Below are 17,200 nucleotides of genomic sequence, written 5' to 3'. Positions count from 1 at the left end.
ATAATGCTTGCCCTTTGATCGCTTATCGGTTTTTGCCATTGCATCGTCATTTTGACTTTGAAGTTTGAATTTGAAAAAAAAGCGAAAGATATCAAATGGACATTCAAACTCATGCATACTAGTAAGTCAACACCATGGCAAAAAAAAAGAGAAATAACAGTACGCTAAACACATCATGAATAACTAAAGACTGAGCAACACGAACCCATTTTTTTGGTATCTTTCGCCTCTCTTTTATGTAGGCAGGTTTTGAGTCTTCTGTCATCTTGGATCTTCCTAGCAGAATACAAACGTTCTTACCTTTTTGAATAAAGGCAACAGTAGTATTGACTGTTCAATCAGTCATAAATCGATAGAGAGAAAACAAATCCGGGTTACAAACTAAAACTGAGGAAAACACATCAATTATAAGAGGAAAACATCGAAATAACACTCATGTGCAAAACAAATCAAACGTCAATGCATCAAACATAAAAACGAAGTATTAGATAATAACTTTTTCCAGCACCAAGTTTAAGAGTGTGGTATACATATTACTAAGGGACAGAACAAACTGTGGTAGGAGCCAAATTACCTGGACGTAAATTTCTACGAGCAGGAAGTGTAACAAATGTACAATTTGGGGATGAACTTTTCAAACCTCGAGGCATAGTAAATGTAATGGTCATATTTGTGAATTTGAAGAAGATGTGTTAAATACATACTACAGAGGTACAGTTGTATGTGTTGCAATAACAGAAAGGAGAAATATTATACAAATATACTCTCAAATCATTAATTTTGGGAACGAACTTTTCAAAACCCGAGACATACTAACAGTTATGATTGTACCGATGATCCAAGTGAAACTCTTCAAATATTAAATACTAAAAGAGGTACGAAAGATACCAGAGGGAGAGTCAAACTAATAGATTGAAAATAAACTGACAACGCCATGGCTAAAAATAAAAAATACAAATAGACAAATAATAGTACAGAAGACACAACATAGAAAACTAAAGACAAACAACACGAACCCAGCCAAAAATTGGGGTGATCTCAGGTGCTCCGGAAGGGTAAGCAGACCCTGCTCCACATGAGAGATAAAATTGGAAAAAATGTAGGTACAAGCTGTCTTGCCTTTTATATACAAGTAGTTTCTATTTAAAAAGATTTACGAAGAATGAAAGATTTGCTTAACTTCATAAAGTAAATGATTTCTTTATTATCGATTTTTTTGTCCTTTTTGTCTATTAGGCCAGTCCAGTCCCTTTCTCATACATATTTATATTTGCCTTTCTAAACATATTGCAATGAACGTTCTAAATAAAAGAAAAAAAAACTTACATTTCTCATTTGAAATAGAACACATTTTAGAAATCATTTCAAGTATTCAGATGAGATATCTCACTGTAAGGTTTTGAAATGTTTATTTCAATAAAAAAAAATTCAGCAGTGTTTCTCATAAGTAAATCAAATTTCTGACAAGTTGACTAGTTGGTGTTATTTACGTAATAATTGTAAATGTAGATTACTTAATAAACAATGTATTTAGATATAATAAGATGTGCTATGAGTGCCAATTCTCCACTCGGGTCACGAATTATCAAAGTAAACCATTATATAGGTAAGATACAGACATAAACACGTAGCCTTGGCTCACACCGAACAGCAAGCTGTATACACAACCACATTTTGCTCACGTGAAATTCACGTTAATTTCACGTGAACAAAATTTGCCTGTGTAGGGCGCCCCCCCCCCCCCCCCCCCCAAAAAAAAATTACGAGGGTAAAATAATTCAAACGGGGAAACCCAATGGTCTAATCTATATAAAAAAAACAAGAAACAAGAAACACTTAAGAACCACATCACAAGTATAATTTAAAAAGTTTTAATATTATTGAAAAGCTAGAATACACTAATTGTAATACTCAAAAGTGAACTGTTTTGATGAAAATGAATAAAGACATTACGACACACTGTGACATTTGAGAAAGAAAGTTACAAGATGTTGACATAAAAGGATATCATGAATATCAAAGAAAAACATGTCAAACATAACCAGGACATACTTACTTCTGGCAATACTTAAATGCTTTTACAAAAATTTAACGAATTTCGATTCAAAGACTTATTTAAGAAATCAACAACTGGTAACTTCTAGAAAAAGATGCATGTTTATCTATGATTCCAGATTTGTTTACTCACATTGAAATGTTAAACTTCAGAGACTATAGTGAGCCTTAATTACGTTTGAGATTTGTAACTCAAGTATTTTTTTTCTTTTTCAAATCGAAATTTCTGTTATGCCTTTTTCACAAAGATTGATTTCTAATGTCATCATTGATACTCTGGTTATGTCACCGAAAGTTTTGCAGTTTTTTCCAATTTTTTTTGGGGAAACCTGTTTAATTTGTTAAATTATTTTAATCACACACATTCTGATCTAATGTGCTATTTATATCGATATAATGTTATTTGGTACAGTCTCTCCTTTGTATATCTTCTGTTTTTGATGTCTCAGAAGATAAATCACTTTCCTGTTCAGCAATAATATGTTCTTCTACAACAGATTATTTTAAGATATGATCCTGACGTCATTACTACAATCACATTCCCTTTACACGAATCATGGACCTACCAACTTATATTATCTACCGGCTTTGTATTAACATGAGCAATACCCCGACGGGTGCCACATGTGAAACAGGATCTGATTAACCTTCCAAAGCACTTGAGAACTCCCCCGGTTTTTGGTGGGGTTCGTGTTGCTCAGTCTTTAGTTTTCTGTGTTGTTTCTTGTGTACTATTGTTTTATCTATTTGTCTTTTACTTTTTTAGCCATGGCGTTGCCAATTTGTTTTCGATCTATATGAATGTCCCTCTGGTATCTTTCGCCCCTCTTTTGTATATGTAAATGTATTATTTATCTTTAATACGTTTTGTATTTTAGTTTAAAGGGGCAAAAATAGTGAACACCTTCTGCTGTTAAAATTAAGGCAACAGTAGTATATCGATGTTCAATAGTCATACACTGAGTAAGCTAAATCATTGTTTGATTACAAACTTGAATGAGGGAAACTAATCAACTATAAGAGGAATCATTTTCGTAACATCATTTAAGATAATCCTGATGTTACCTGATATAATCGTTGTTGTGGTGTCTTTCGCAATATCCGATCGATGCCTTGTTATCCTGGGCCAAACTTGAAGAGCATTGAGGACCAAAATTTTCTTAACGTTTTACCAAATACAGCTAAAGTAATCTATTCCTGAGATTGAAAGGCCTTAGTATTTTACAATTCCAAGTTTTATTAACAGATTTATAAATTATAAAATTATGACCATATCAATGTCAACACAGAAGTGATGACTACCGGGCTAGTGGTACCCTCGAGGAATAAAAAATCCACCAGCGGTGGCATCGACCCAGTGGGTATAAATAAACTCATCAAAGATACCAGGATTGAATTTTGTATTTGCGTCTGATGCGTGTTACTTTTATAAGAGTCTCATCAGTGACGCTCGAATCAAAAGTCCAAAGTGTAAGTGACTTTGAAATAGAAGAAAGTAAAATCACAAAAATACGGAACTCCGAGGAAAATTCAAAACGGAAAGTCCCTAATCAAATGGCAAAAATCAAAGGATAAAACACATCAAACGAATGGACAACAACGGTCATATTCCTGACTTGGTACAGGCATTTTTACAAATAGCTTTCAGTAACTAGCATTGCTCACAGATCTGTATTTTGTGCATTTTGTCCTTCTGTTAGTTGTTTTTTCTTTGTATTGATGTGATGAGTTAAGCCCCATTCAAATGTTTTCATAGTGTGTTGTATCATACTGTGCTGTAACATCACTGTCTCAGGTTATAGAAAGTTTGACAGCAAACATGTTTAACCTTGTCAAATTATGTCTGTGTCTGTCCAGTCTGAAATTTATTGGTTGTCGTTTGTTGCTGAATTTAATTTTTCTATAGCTTTCTTTATGACATTTGTAATTTTAGGGCCTTTAAAATGTCCTATTTTGCTATGCAGTACAGGTTTTGTTCATTATTGAAAGTAGAATCACTTAATTATTGCTAACATTCTAAATAACTTGGTCTTTGGTGGAAGAGTTGTCTGACCCCATATTGGAAATCATACCACATCTTTTAATTCATAAATATTTAAGAAAAATCAAATAATGAGTTTAAAAAATATTTTTATTTCAAAATAAAACACACAATACAAAATAATTGCACTTATATAGCAACTAAAATAAATTCTTAAAAATTGGACACACATTCTTAAACAACAAGTAAAATAAAACATGTCAAATCTAACCTTTGCCAACTCATACTCAAACTTTTACCTGATTTTCCAATCTAGTGTATCTTTTTACTAACTAGTACCAAATTTTTAGATATTATATTCAAAATGTCTTATTTTCTCTATCATATATAAATACAAAAGAAAAAAATGACAACCAGCATTAGGGTCCACTTGCACATTTTGCTTGAGGCACAGATAAAATGCATACAAAGCAATTTATGTTCATGGGGTTTCACTTATCTTGAAGAAATTTCTCATCTTTAACAGAAATCGATTTAGGATGTTTGCACAATGAATATATCTGTTTAATCGCTATGTATTTTGTGAGCATCCTGTTTCTGAAGGGGGCAACTATATTTTTTCACACATGATATCATTTAGGAATAAAATTTTATACCCAAATATACATTTTAGCCAAAAATGAGGTTTCTCAAAACTTATTTTTTATCATTAGTTAAGTTAAGTTTATACAACTATTTTTACATCAGGGATCTGAAATTTATATCTATTTTTCATTTTTGTTTAAATTCTTCTAATTGTTTAAATGTTTTCCAATATGCAGAATCAATTTAATAAAGTTTGTTTTTAAAGACTAACCATCCTTTTAAATGTATAACTCAGATTCCTTAAAGTAAAAACAATTAATTTTCATACAATTACCTCACAAAATTCACTTCAAAATCCAAACAAATATAACTGTTCTGTACATATAATGCAAAACTTTCAAGCATATTATAAAATCATGATGATGAATGACGGATGGCTGTTTAGTGTCCAGTGATATATTAAATACATATTCAGGACGCAAACATTATAATGTGACATGTGAATTTTTTGAAAAGAGGACAAAAACTTGTAAACTAGTAGGCCACACTGGCACATACCTAGTTTTGAGAAGAGATGCATATATAAACACATTCACACACATGCATCTTATCTTGACTGTCCTAATGTAAAGGAAATTGAGCACCAATGACCATTATAATACTGTATGAACATGAAATTTAACAACTATCACAGATTATAAATGAAACAGATTATGCAATTATGTACAAGAATTTAAGGTTGAATTATTTCTATAGGCTACCATGCTGGGGGTAAAACTGGGGGTAAAACTTGTTGACTCATGTTCTGGGCAACACAAAAATAAAATCCCTACCTACCCTACCCTTCAAGTCATGCATGTTGAACTCCAACTTGGAAGCAAAGGGGAATAACTCTTACTATAATTATATCTTATAAAAACTAAATATTGGTGACAATTTTACAATAAAAAACTACAAACAATTGAGCTATAATATGCAAATACTGTAAATTCAGAAATTATTGGGTGCCATTATTATTGCGATTTTATCATTTTAGACTATAATGCGATTTTAATTTTTGCAAAATGAAAAAAATCCTTTTTAATTCATATAAAATATTTCAAAATGTTTAGATTATAACCCTGTTGTATTTTTCACAATAATCAAAACATCGCAATAATTTCTCAATTTGCAGTACTGTGGATTCATTATTTTTTCGTTGGATACAAATATTAGTGGATTTCGTGTCTACAGGTGAACAATGAATTTAAATGTTCAACTAATTTCAAATTTTCTATAGGTTTGTATGTAGTCTTTTGTAAAACTACGAAATTAAATATCCACGAAAATTGGTATCCACGAAAGTAAATGAATCCACCGTATATCTTTGTTACAGATGGTTATAATCTCAGTTCACAAAAGCAATAAAGTAAGCTACCTTAGAGAAAAAGAAAAATTCTTTCAAGTAATAATCTCAAAAAAAAGGTTGCTTTGATACAACACTATACCTACAGGTCTAATAAACAAGTTTTTTATACAATTTTTTCAAAAGACAGGTAGAATATACTAAAACATGAGCAACAGAAAATATCATGATAGTTCTATAGTAAACTGTGGTATGAATTTCTTACTTGTGCAAAGAGAAGTTACCTCCCTTTGACAGAGAACAAACATCACAGGTAAACAACAACTATACACCATTATGGTGAAATTTTAATGAAAATTTAAAAAAGACGACTACAATATATATTTTAACCTTATTGATATATACCTGTGAAAAAAAAATATGATGTGGGGATCAATATAATTTACTGTTTCAGAAGCAAATGCATTCTGGGTAATATTATCACAATAAAGTGTACAGCAAAATGTTGTGATTAACAGTTAATGCATTTCCTAATCAATTGAATGGCAACCAATGATATGAGATTATTTTTGTTTTTGAAATTTTACCCAGAAAGCATTAGATTATTCTGAAAATTCTGACATGAATTACCTATATAGTCATTGATTAGGGACTTTCCATTTTAAATTTTCTTCAGAGTTTTGTATTTTTGTTATTTTTCTAGATTCTCAAATGGCAATTTTATTCAAGCTGATGAACTTGTATTTGATGTATTAATGTTATGATGTCTGAGGAGATGCCAATTAAGAAATGTACAATGAATAGAAAAATTAATAAATAGAAAATGGATATTATTTACAATGCTAATGATGTTCAATAACATATCACATATGACTGGCATTTTGTTCATATAACTGGAATTGGAACGTAACTAATGTGTATTTTTTTTTTTCCATTTCTAAATTTAATCGTTTATATATGTCACTTAAATGACATTTATAATTAAATGCACCAAAAAGTGCTCAAAATTGTTGTACCTAAATAAATAGATTTCATAGACTACATAGATATAGGAAGATGTGGTGTGAGTGCCAATGAGACAACTGAGTCCATCCAAATAACAATTTTAAAAAAGTAAACCATTATAGGTCAATGTACGGCCTTCAACACATAGCCTAGGCTCACACCGAACAACAAGCTATTTATAAAGGGCCCCAAAATTACTAGTGTAGAACCATTCAAACGGGAAAACCAACAGTCTAATCTATATAAAAAAAAGAGAAACGAGAAACACGTATAAATTACATAAACAAACGACAACTACTGTACATCAGATTCCTGACTTAGGACAGGTGCAAACATTTGCAGCGGGATTAAACGTTTTAATGGTACCAAACCTTCTCCCTTTTTCTGAAACAATAGCATAACATCACAACATAGAAAAACATACATGCATGTTTCAGTTGAAAAGTACCATTTTATATCCAGCATCAAGGGTAGATCCAGCCATTTTTAAAATGGGGGTTCCCATTCAAATGCATTGATCTTCCAAAAAAAGGGGGGTTCCAATCCCTGGACCCCTCACCCTGGATCCACCTTTGAGCATTGATAAGCGTCAAAGTATATGTTCCAAACGACACAGACTTAAAACAATTAGACATCTCTTATTTTTCATAATAGTTTTTAATGGGTAACTGCATGGAAACTGACAGAAAGAGGGTAGGAATGCTCTTTACTGTCAGGCATCAAATGGTCATATTCAGTCACTGTTAGCGTGATATTGTTTAAAAATTTACTGTGATTTGTCAAAAATCAGCTGATTTTGTTATCATCTAATAGAAAGTGTACATTTTATCGACATGCACCAAAAATTGCCATTAACTTCAGGTGGCAAGAATTTTTACCGTTCTACATCATGAAGGTACCCAAATTATGACCCTCCAGAAAGAGTTTTTTTATCATTATTATAATCTGGTAGAAGGAGGCATATGATTTTCAACTTCTGTATGTTTAAATCCACAATTTTCATAAGCATTGTGTCCATTGTTACTAGTGTTATTTCCCGTCACTTTCCAGTAGTCGGGTGGATTGTCGGAAACTAAATGTCGTTGTGACGAGTGAATTGCTGGTTCGTCATATTCTTTGCCACTGGAGTCTATGAATTGTGATTTATTCTTTTGTTGTTCCTCGTATAATTTGGCTTTGTTTAATGGTGGACCTAAAAAATAAAAAGCCAGAAATATATATTGCAGCATTTTTATAATGGGAAAAATATTACTATTATTTTTCATTTATTCACTTGAATGTGCTTTTTGGGCATGATTCTAATTGCCAAATTGTTATCTTTAATATCTATACGAACCAGATTATTTCCAGTAACAAAACAAGAATGTGTCCATGGGATGCAGATGCCCCTGTCTGATTGAAATATGCAAAGTCAAATATGTTGTCATTAAAGATTGCTTGAGTGAATGAGTTCTCTCTTTATTCAATAACAAACAGTAATGGGTTAAGGGGGCTCCTGGGTATAAATGAAATTTTTTTTCTAATATAGGATTTTGCTTTATTTTTTCATAAATGAACTTTATCATATACTTAAAAGAAAAATGAAATAAAAAAATGGGGTCACCGTTCATTTAAGCTAAAATCTGCCTCTGGCAGAAGCATACATTTTTGTTAATGTCCTTTTTTTCTGTTGAACTAATAGGAGAAAAAGAGGAAATATCGAAATAAAAAAATAACCTAATATAAGAAATCGCTTAAATTTTACAATTATTTAGTTTATGTACAGCTTATTTGAAAACAATAATAAAAAATATAGGTCACCGATGAGTTAAAAAAATATTTCAAATTTAAGGCAAAAAAATGGCATTTTTGCACCAAAGGGAGATAATTTGGAGCTTTTTCAATTTTTAAAGTCATCTTAGGCCAAACCAAAATTTTTTGGGTTGTTTTTTGTACCATATCATAAAGTAACAACTAGTAGTGTAATAAATAAAATTTGTAATGAAAAAATAAAGGTTTAATTTTTTGCTAAAATTTTTGTACCCACGAGCCACCTTAACTAGAGATCTGTGTAAGTTTTGTGTGTATTGTATACATACCTATATAACTAAGTAATACTGGTAAGAATATAAGACCATGTGACGCACCAAATACTACCATTCCTAAATACATTCTGAAGTAAAATACTTGGAATAACTGTGACTTAGCAAATGCTAAAACTATAATCCCTCCTAATTTGGTCAAGGTTATACCACTAAATACCTGAAAAGAGAAATAATGATTTTATCCCACATTAATATCACCACAAAATTACCTGAAAAGAGAAATAATTATTTTATCCCACATTATATCACAACAAAATTACCTGAAAAGAGAAATAATTATTTTATCCCACATTTATATCACAACAAAATTACCTGAAAAAAGAAATATAGATTAATGCAACAATCACTTAATTTACAAACTTTTGTTAATTATATTTAACATGATCATACCTGTCAACTCACCCGTTTTTTGCGTGTGACACCCGTTATTTTCACCTCTCACCCGGGAGTTTTTCTTTACCCGGCGGGTCCCGGGAATTTCTAACATTACCCGTTTCACCCGGATTTCTGACCGGAATTGTTTCCGGTATTTAGAAGTAATACGACCTTCGGTTTTATCGGTCTTTTTCAATGTAACCAAAAGTCAAAATGTAGGACTGTTGTTTACCTGAGCTACGTAACGATATGAAGAGACAACAAAGCTACAAGATGAGTTCAGTGACTATCAGTTGACCCCATTAGATGAACTTCCACTTTGCACTTCCCCTGAAACTGACATTGGTACATTTTGGGGAGAAATGTCCAAGTTGCATGACATTTTTATTAACAAGCCAAGATTTTTTGTTTTGTCAAAACTTGCTAAAACATTACTGGTTTTGCCAAACAGCAATGCAGACAGTGAGAGGGCATTTTCTTTAGTAAAGAAAATAGCTACAGAGTTTAGGGCTGATCTTAATAAGGATACACTGTGTGCTCTTCTTTCTTGTAAAATGAATACACATTTGCATTGCTATGAACTGAAACAAAGTGCAGTTCTTTTAAAGAATGCCAAGTCTGCTACTATGGAATATAACAATAGTCTGAAATAAACTTGTATACATGTTCTAACTGTTTCATATACATATTGACTATATAAATTATATGTAAACATATTTTTGTTCTTCAATTGAGCCCGCAAAATGTCGTACGCGTTATGACCTGAGATTTTTTTTCTCAATGCAGGTCATGACCTGACTTTTCATTTTCAGAGGTTGACAGGTATGCATGATACAAATCCAGGTGACAAACAAAAACTGAGCTAGAGCCTCTTTAACCTGTTCTTTTCTATTTGATATAGAATGTTATTGCACACTTACTAAGCTGCCCATAAGAGCTAGAGCCTTTTCAGTTCATTCAACTCTTTTTGACAAGAATTTCATTTTACACTCACTTAGCTTCCCATAGGAACTAGAGCCTCAACTCATTCTCCCCTGTTTGATAAGAATGTTATTTTACACTTACTGAGCTACCCATAAGAGCTATAGCCTCTTCAGCTCATTACCCTCTGTGTGACAAGAGTATTACTTTGCAGTTACCGAGCTGCCCATATAAGCTAGAGTCTCTTCTGTTCATTATATTATTTTTGATAAGAATGTTATTTTACACTTACTGAGCTACCCATAAGAGCTATAGCCTCTTCAGCTCATTACCCTCTGTGTGACAAGAATATTATTTTGCAGTTACTGAGCTGCCCATATAAGCTAGAGTCTCTTCTGTTCATTATATTATTTTTGATAAGAATGTTATTTTACACTTACTGAGCTGCCCATTAGAGCTATAGCCTCTTCAACTCGTTCTCCTCTGTTTGATCATACACTAACTGAACTCTCCACAAGAGCTAGAGTCTCTAAAGTTCATTCTGTTCTATTTGATAAGAATATTATTGTACACTTACTGAGCTGTCCATAAGAGCTAGAGCCTCTTCAGTTCATTCTACTATTTTTGAAAAGAATTTTATTTTACACTCACCGAACTCCCCATATTAGCTAGAGCTTCTTAACTTCATTCTACTCTGTTTGATTAGAATGTTATTTTAAAATTACTGAGCTGCAAACATGAGCTAGAGCCTTCTAAGTTGTTCTACTCTGTGTGATAACAATGTTATTATTACACTAACTGAACTGCCCATGAGCTAGAGTCTCATCAACTCATTCTCAGTTTGATAAGAATCTTATTTAACACTTACTGAGCTCCCCATATTAGCCAGAGCCTCTTCAGCTCGTTCTATTCTGCTTGGTTTTAGACTGATAGCAAAAGCTCTTACAATGTGAGCACAGAACTCTACAGCTATACCAACTGCCTGAAATAGGAAGATATAATCATTTTAACAGTATTTCAAGGGAGATAACTCTGTTTTCCCTCTGTTTCCATGAATAGGTCTTTGAGAATTGAGAATTGTTCAATTGATGGTAATTTTTTTAACAACCAATTGATTTATATGGCATAGAAAACACTTATCACATTTAAAATAAGGTTAATTTTTTGAGACTTATGCTTTAAGGATTTATATATATGAAGTAAATCATAAAAAAATTCAATAATAGTGTATCAAAGAATATCCTTAAGGTAGATTTAACATAGTTTTGGGTCCATTATAGCTTGCTTTCTAGTGTCAGCCAAGACTCTGTGTTGAAGTTCGAACTTTGACCTATAATTGCTAGCTTTTTATTCATTGTGACATGGAAGAAGACTTGTCTCATAGGCACTCTTAACTTGTCATTTCTCATTTATATTAACATTATACATTTGGCAGTTGTCATATGGGATTTTAGTGTTTATTTCAGATCTTTATTTAATTAGTTGTATTCAATGAGTTTCATCACAAGCATCTTGTCCTGAACATGCATGAAATATTTGCCACTGGACGTTAAGCAACCAACAAATAATCAATCACAAGCATCAATTGCAAGACTTGTGCAGTCTGCTCACACAACTTTGAATCATCCCCATAGGTAATTAACTAATCAGCCCTACAGTGACTTCTGATCATATATTTGTGAAAAATATTAATATAAAAATAAGAAGATGTGGTTATGAATGCCAATGAGACTGTCCACCAATTTTTAAATAATTTTCTTTATAATTTTACTCACCATAACCAGATTGACCAGTGTAATTGCGTTGAGGTCAATATCCCATAGATACATCATTCCACATATATCTATCACAATCATGAGAACAGTCAGGACTACTAACAATGCAGAAATAAAATCAAATCCAAGAAGAATGAAAGTGACAACAAAGATGGCCACCAGACATAGTCCCAGATTTAATATTGTGTCATCAACTACGGTCAGGTACTGTTCATAGTATACATAGAAAACACTGAAAATAAAAATTTATATTACATTGGAATCCAAATAGAGAAAAATATCCAAACTCATGACAGAACAACACCGATAATTAACACAGCGTACTTGTGTATTAATGTGTTGTTCGGTCACTCATTGAATATTTTTCTCTATTTGGATTCTTTGTTTAGTTATTCTATACATATGATGACCATTTATATTTAAAATATTTGACTGTGAGTGTCCTAATGAATTAAAGGTAAATCAAGAAAAGCGCCTCAGTCACATTAAATTTAGTTAAAATGTTGGTTTTTTTTTAAATTTAATATTAGTTCCATTTTGGATAAGATTTTTACTTCAGTTTAGTAGCTTAAGGCAAAACAGTACAGTTACAGGGGAGGTAATTATGTTGCTGACATAAAATATTATTTTTTTGTGACATCTTACTCTGACATATTTGATAAAAGATGCATTTTGCAACTGATTTCAATCATTAGGTTGAAAACGAGTAATTGTTGACTCATTTATTTTTAGTTTGTACCAATTTTTTGTGGATTATGCCAAAGTTGGGTTTTCGTGAATATCTTTATATAAGTTTTGTTGTTTTGGCAAAGTATGCATACATTCCTTCATCTGATGTTCAGTAGTCATTTGTTGATGTGGTTCATAAGTGTTTCTTGTTTCCTTGTTTTTTTATATAGATTAAGCCATTGGTTTTCCTGTTTGAATGGTTTTACACTAGTAATTTTTGGGGCCCTTTATAACTTGCTGTTTGCTGTGAGCCAAGGCTCAGTGTTGAAGGCTGTATTTTGATCAATAATGGTTTTTCTTTTACAAATTGTGACTTGGATGGAGAGTTGATTCATTGGCACTCATACCACATATATTTATACTGAAGAAAGTGGTTGAATTATGTGCTTGCGATAATTGGTTGGTTCTACAAACCTATACGGGTAAACACTGCTGTTTGATTGTGATATCTGCATTGTTTTTGTGATGTTATCTCCTATGGCTCTGGCCTCCTTCAAAGCTTTAATGTAATCAGCGCTGGTCTTCAGTATCGTATGATAGGTCATAAAGTAGGTCGCTAGAAAAGATAAAAATTTTATTTAGAAGGATTGCTTATATTTTAAAAAGTTTTCTGAAAAATCAGGCTTCTGTTCAGGGTATCAAAAATATTTTGTCCAGCCCTACCTTTTTTTGTCTTATTCCAGCTTTTGACCTTTAAGATTTAGTAACAAAAGGAAAACGTGGTTATCAGTTGGGCCACATAAAAATTATGATTGACACAAAAACAATAAAAAAGGAGGTTAAAGCAGCTATAGGTCGCTGTACATCAATGAAAGATACAGAAATTCATCATATATATTTTCTGTTACTTGAAAATTGAAAGTTTGTTGGGTGCAGCTAATAACCTAATCGAAAGTCTGAATGTAAATCTTATAGGTCCTGTACCTCAGACCACCGCTAATTTAAACCCCTGGAATATCAAGTTTTGAGGGGATGAGGATGAGTCTAAACTAAGACAATTACCTCCAACATTTGATTTATTTTTGATCAGGTTTACACCACTACCATAAGCTGCATGCCCTCTGTAATATAAAGGTTTAAATTAAGATAGTGAAAGGCAATAATACATACAATATCAGGGGTGGATCCATGGTTTCAATAAAAGGTGGACATAATCATGTAAAATGGTCAGAATAAATCAAAGCATATCAAGCCAAATTATTTTGACAAATCCCTGGCTATGTAGAAAAAAATCTATTTTCCGATTAAAAAAAAGGGGAGGTGTACGCCCTCTAGAATCCAATACATATTAGAACGGACAGCTTACTTGATAATTTGACAACACCTGATTAACAACTCAGAAGAGAAGGTTAGCAGAGGATCTGTTTTGAAGCTTGTCAATTTTTTACTTTTACTTGACCAAATAAGTTTTTGAGTACTTTTTGTTGCTTCATTGTCTTACTGACATTTACCCTATAACAAATTTTAAACATAGTTTCATGACTTTACTTTTTAATTTATATAAGAGCACTGCTCTCTCTTGTTTCCTCATCCAAATTATTCAATCATTTGTAAATTTCAAATTCAAGTCTTTACATTTGTAGCTAAAGTACATAATGATTTCTTTAATAAAATATCTTTACACTAAAATATTTTACTTATACAAATCTTACCCCTTAGAGCACTTAACTCCTGGATTATCTTTTAAAAACATGGGTAAATATTTGGTGAAATCCTCTTCTGAAGGTCTTCCATCGGGTAAAGTTTTAACAGGACATACTGAACTTAAACTGGAATTAACTGAAAACAAAGATTACAACTCGAATTTTAAATATAAAACATCAACTTCACATTTTGCTTGACAAAACATTTTTTAAATTTCCTTAATTGTCTTAATTCATACTTTACTTGGCCTTTTAACTTTTATCATTTGAGCTGATTGAGGGCCCTTTATAGCTTGCTGGTTGGTTTGAGCCTAGGCTGTACCTTGACCTAATATGTTTTACTTTTATAAATTGTGACTTGGATGGAGAGTTGTCTCATTAGCACTCATACCACATCTTCCTGTATCTATAAAGATTATTTTGTACTTTGGACCAAATGCTTGTCTGGCATATAAAATTATAAGCCTGGTATTTTTGGTGTATTTATTCAATGAAATGGTCAGATATGCTTTCCAGTCCATTTCTATGAGAATGTAAATCTTCTTATAAATATTATATAAATTTTGAAAATTAAACCAATTGCAAAAAACAAGTAGATTTATAAATACTACTTTTACTAATACCAAACTGTATGAAAAAGATAATTTTTAGTAAAAGTTCTGAATGTATATAATATCAGAGTTATCTCCCTTACCTGGTTCAGTGGCAGTACAGAAGCTACCATTATTGAACAGTCTACAACAGGGTGGATTCCCTCCAGGTGACAACCAATCAAAGAAGTCGTCTATCCAAGAGGATGTTGGCTGGGCTATATATGTACTGAAAGTAAAATGGTATATATATATTAAGGAACAGTCTACAACAGGGTGGATTCTATCCAGGTGACAACCAATCAAAGAAGTCATCTATCCAAGGGGATGTTGGCTGGGCTATATATGTACTGAAAGTAAAATGGTATATATATATTAAGGAACAGTCTACAACAGGGTGGATTCTATCCAGGTGACAACCAATCAAAGAAGTCATCTATCCAAGGGGATGTTGGCTGGGCTATATATGTACTGAAAATAAAATGATAAATATATTCTAAAATTAACTTTACTCCTTCACACCCAAATCTGCCTGCAGTTATGAATGCAACCACAATTTTTTTATGTCCCGTATCATTATGACCCTCCATATTTTTTAAGAACTGCCCTAGCGGAACTGTCTAGACAGCAGGGAGTTCAACAATGCAATTCTCTTCTAAAATGTGTGTTTATGAAAATATGACAACTGTAGTGGGCTTTTTAGAGTTAAAAATCGGAAATGCATGAAAAGTAAGCAGAATTGGGTGGGGTTGGGAGTCTTATGATGGCAACTCCATAACGGTAGGTATTAACTATTATAAAAACATGCATAGGTGGTACAGGAGCACAAGGAGGTATAATATGGCCAATAGAAATCTGGTCTGTAGGATTTAGGTCACTGTATTGTAAGAAATCTGTAAAAACTAACTAAAAAGGAGTATGTTCGGTAAGGTCCTAAAATGGCCCCCTTTTTGAGCGTAAATTTCAAATTCGGATTTATTGACCAATATCACAATAAATTATAGCTAATACAATGACTAGATAGTAAATAAGCCATTTTGTTGAAAATTTTACCTTTCTGCGTTTCATTATGACGTCACAAGTTGTACTCATATTGATTTTTCACGAAAAAATCAATGAAAATGGTTAAATTTCCATAGATTATTGGACAGGAAACATAGAGCGCATACGTCGACAACAAAGATCTTTTAAAATAGTGTTTGCGAAGACATTTCACATGTCTCATTTGAAAATTAAGTTTGTCGACGCCTGCGCTCTATGTTTCCTGGTCCTTGATTTGGTTGAAATCCAGCTGATTTTATCACATTTCACCAAAATCCCTTATCTTGACCTTTTTGGGATGTAAAAATCAACGTGTTAGAATTAAAATTTGACAAAAATAGTCCTGTTTAACTTTCTCACATGTCTTTAAGGCAACTTAAAAAGATTATTGTCTTATAACTATGAACTTTATAATTGGGGTCAAATATGGCCCTTTCCGAACTTACTCCTTTAGGCCGACCTGGCTTGCCAACAATTCTCCAACAAGGCAATCAAGTTACATTTACTTCCAGTAAGCCTGGATTTATTGCTAACTTTTAAGCAATACTTGAATGACAAGATTCTTATCACTATTTTTAATACTTACTAGTTAGCCTGTTTACTGGCAGTATAGATCTGACCGACCAGTGATTCCTGAGGACAACCATTTCCTCCACACAGAGCATTCTCACCATCTAAAGATGTATAGTTATGTCCTTCTCTAACAACATAGTATACAGGTGGACCAACATGGAGGTACTCAGATAAATTACCAAAATAGTTTAGTACATAGGAATCCTGCAAAAATAATGTTAAAGGATACAACAGATATGGTGGTGACGAATTGGGAACTTTCCATTTTTATATAGCAACATTCCTTTGAATCATTCCTACGTAAATTTTATGGATGTCATCACTAGTTGGTCGACCCTTATGGAATATCCATTTCACAGATGGCAACAGATATGTTCCAACTGTCACAACTACAACCCTGTCCACTTTTCCCTAATGTCACCTACTGTGTTTGTATTAACACTAGCAACACGACAGGTGCCACATGTCTGTCTTCTGATTTATATTTTTTTAGCCATG

General features: G+C 32.4%; 1 protein-coding gene across 2 annotated transcripts in view; it reads right to left on the bottom strand.

Moving 5' to 3' along the window:
* Positions 1 to 4,172: 4,172 nt before the first annotated feature.
* Positions 4,173 to 17,200, bottom strand: part of LOC139499079 (NPC intracellular cholesterol transporter 1-like) — a 46,458-nt gene continuing 33,430 nt past the window's right edge. Inside the window, exons 14-23 of one of the 2 annotated variants that reach the window (XR_011658095.1) lie at positions 16,716 to 16,906; positions 15,193 to 15,317; positions 14,508 to 14,634; positions 13,858 to 13,916; positions 13,270 to 13,411; positions 12,127 to 12,358; positions 11,220 to 11,333; positions 9,050 to 9,212; positions 7,392 to 8,163; positions 6,887 to 7,004 (exon numbers count right to left, since the gene is read on the bottom strand). Coding sequence is in view for 1 of the 2 variants with exons in the window: in XM_071287751.1 (XP_071143852.1) it covers positions 7,910 to 8,163; positions 9,050 to 9,212; positions 11,220 to 11,333; positions 12,127 to 12,358; positions 13,270 to 13,411; positions 13,858 to 13,916; positions 14,508 to 14,634; positions 15,193 to 15,317; positions 16,716 to 16,906 (1,407 nt within the window). In the remaining variant the exon portion in view is untranslated. Of the gene's footprint in view, positions 8,164 to 9,049; positions 9,213 to 11,219; positions 11,334 to 12,126; positions 12,359 to 13,269; positions 13,412 to 13,857; positions 13,917 to 14,507; positions 14,635 to 15,192; positions 15,318 to 16,715; positions 16,907 to 17,200 lie in introns of both variants that reach the window. The other variant, XM_071287751.1, reaches the window with a different exon arrangement.

This window comes from Mytilus edulis, chromosome 12 (assembly GCF_963676685.1).
Source record: "Mytilus edulis chromosome 12, xbMytEdul2.2, whole genome shotgun sequence".
NCBI classification, from domain to species: domain Eukaryota; kingdom Metazoa; phylum Mollusca; class Bivalvia; order Mytilida; family Mytilidae; genus Mytilus; species Mytilus edulis.
Note: the sequence above shows the minus strand (reverse complement) of the source record. Positions and strands in the feature narration are given on the sequence as shown.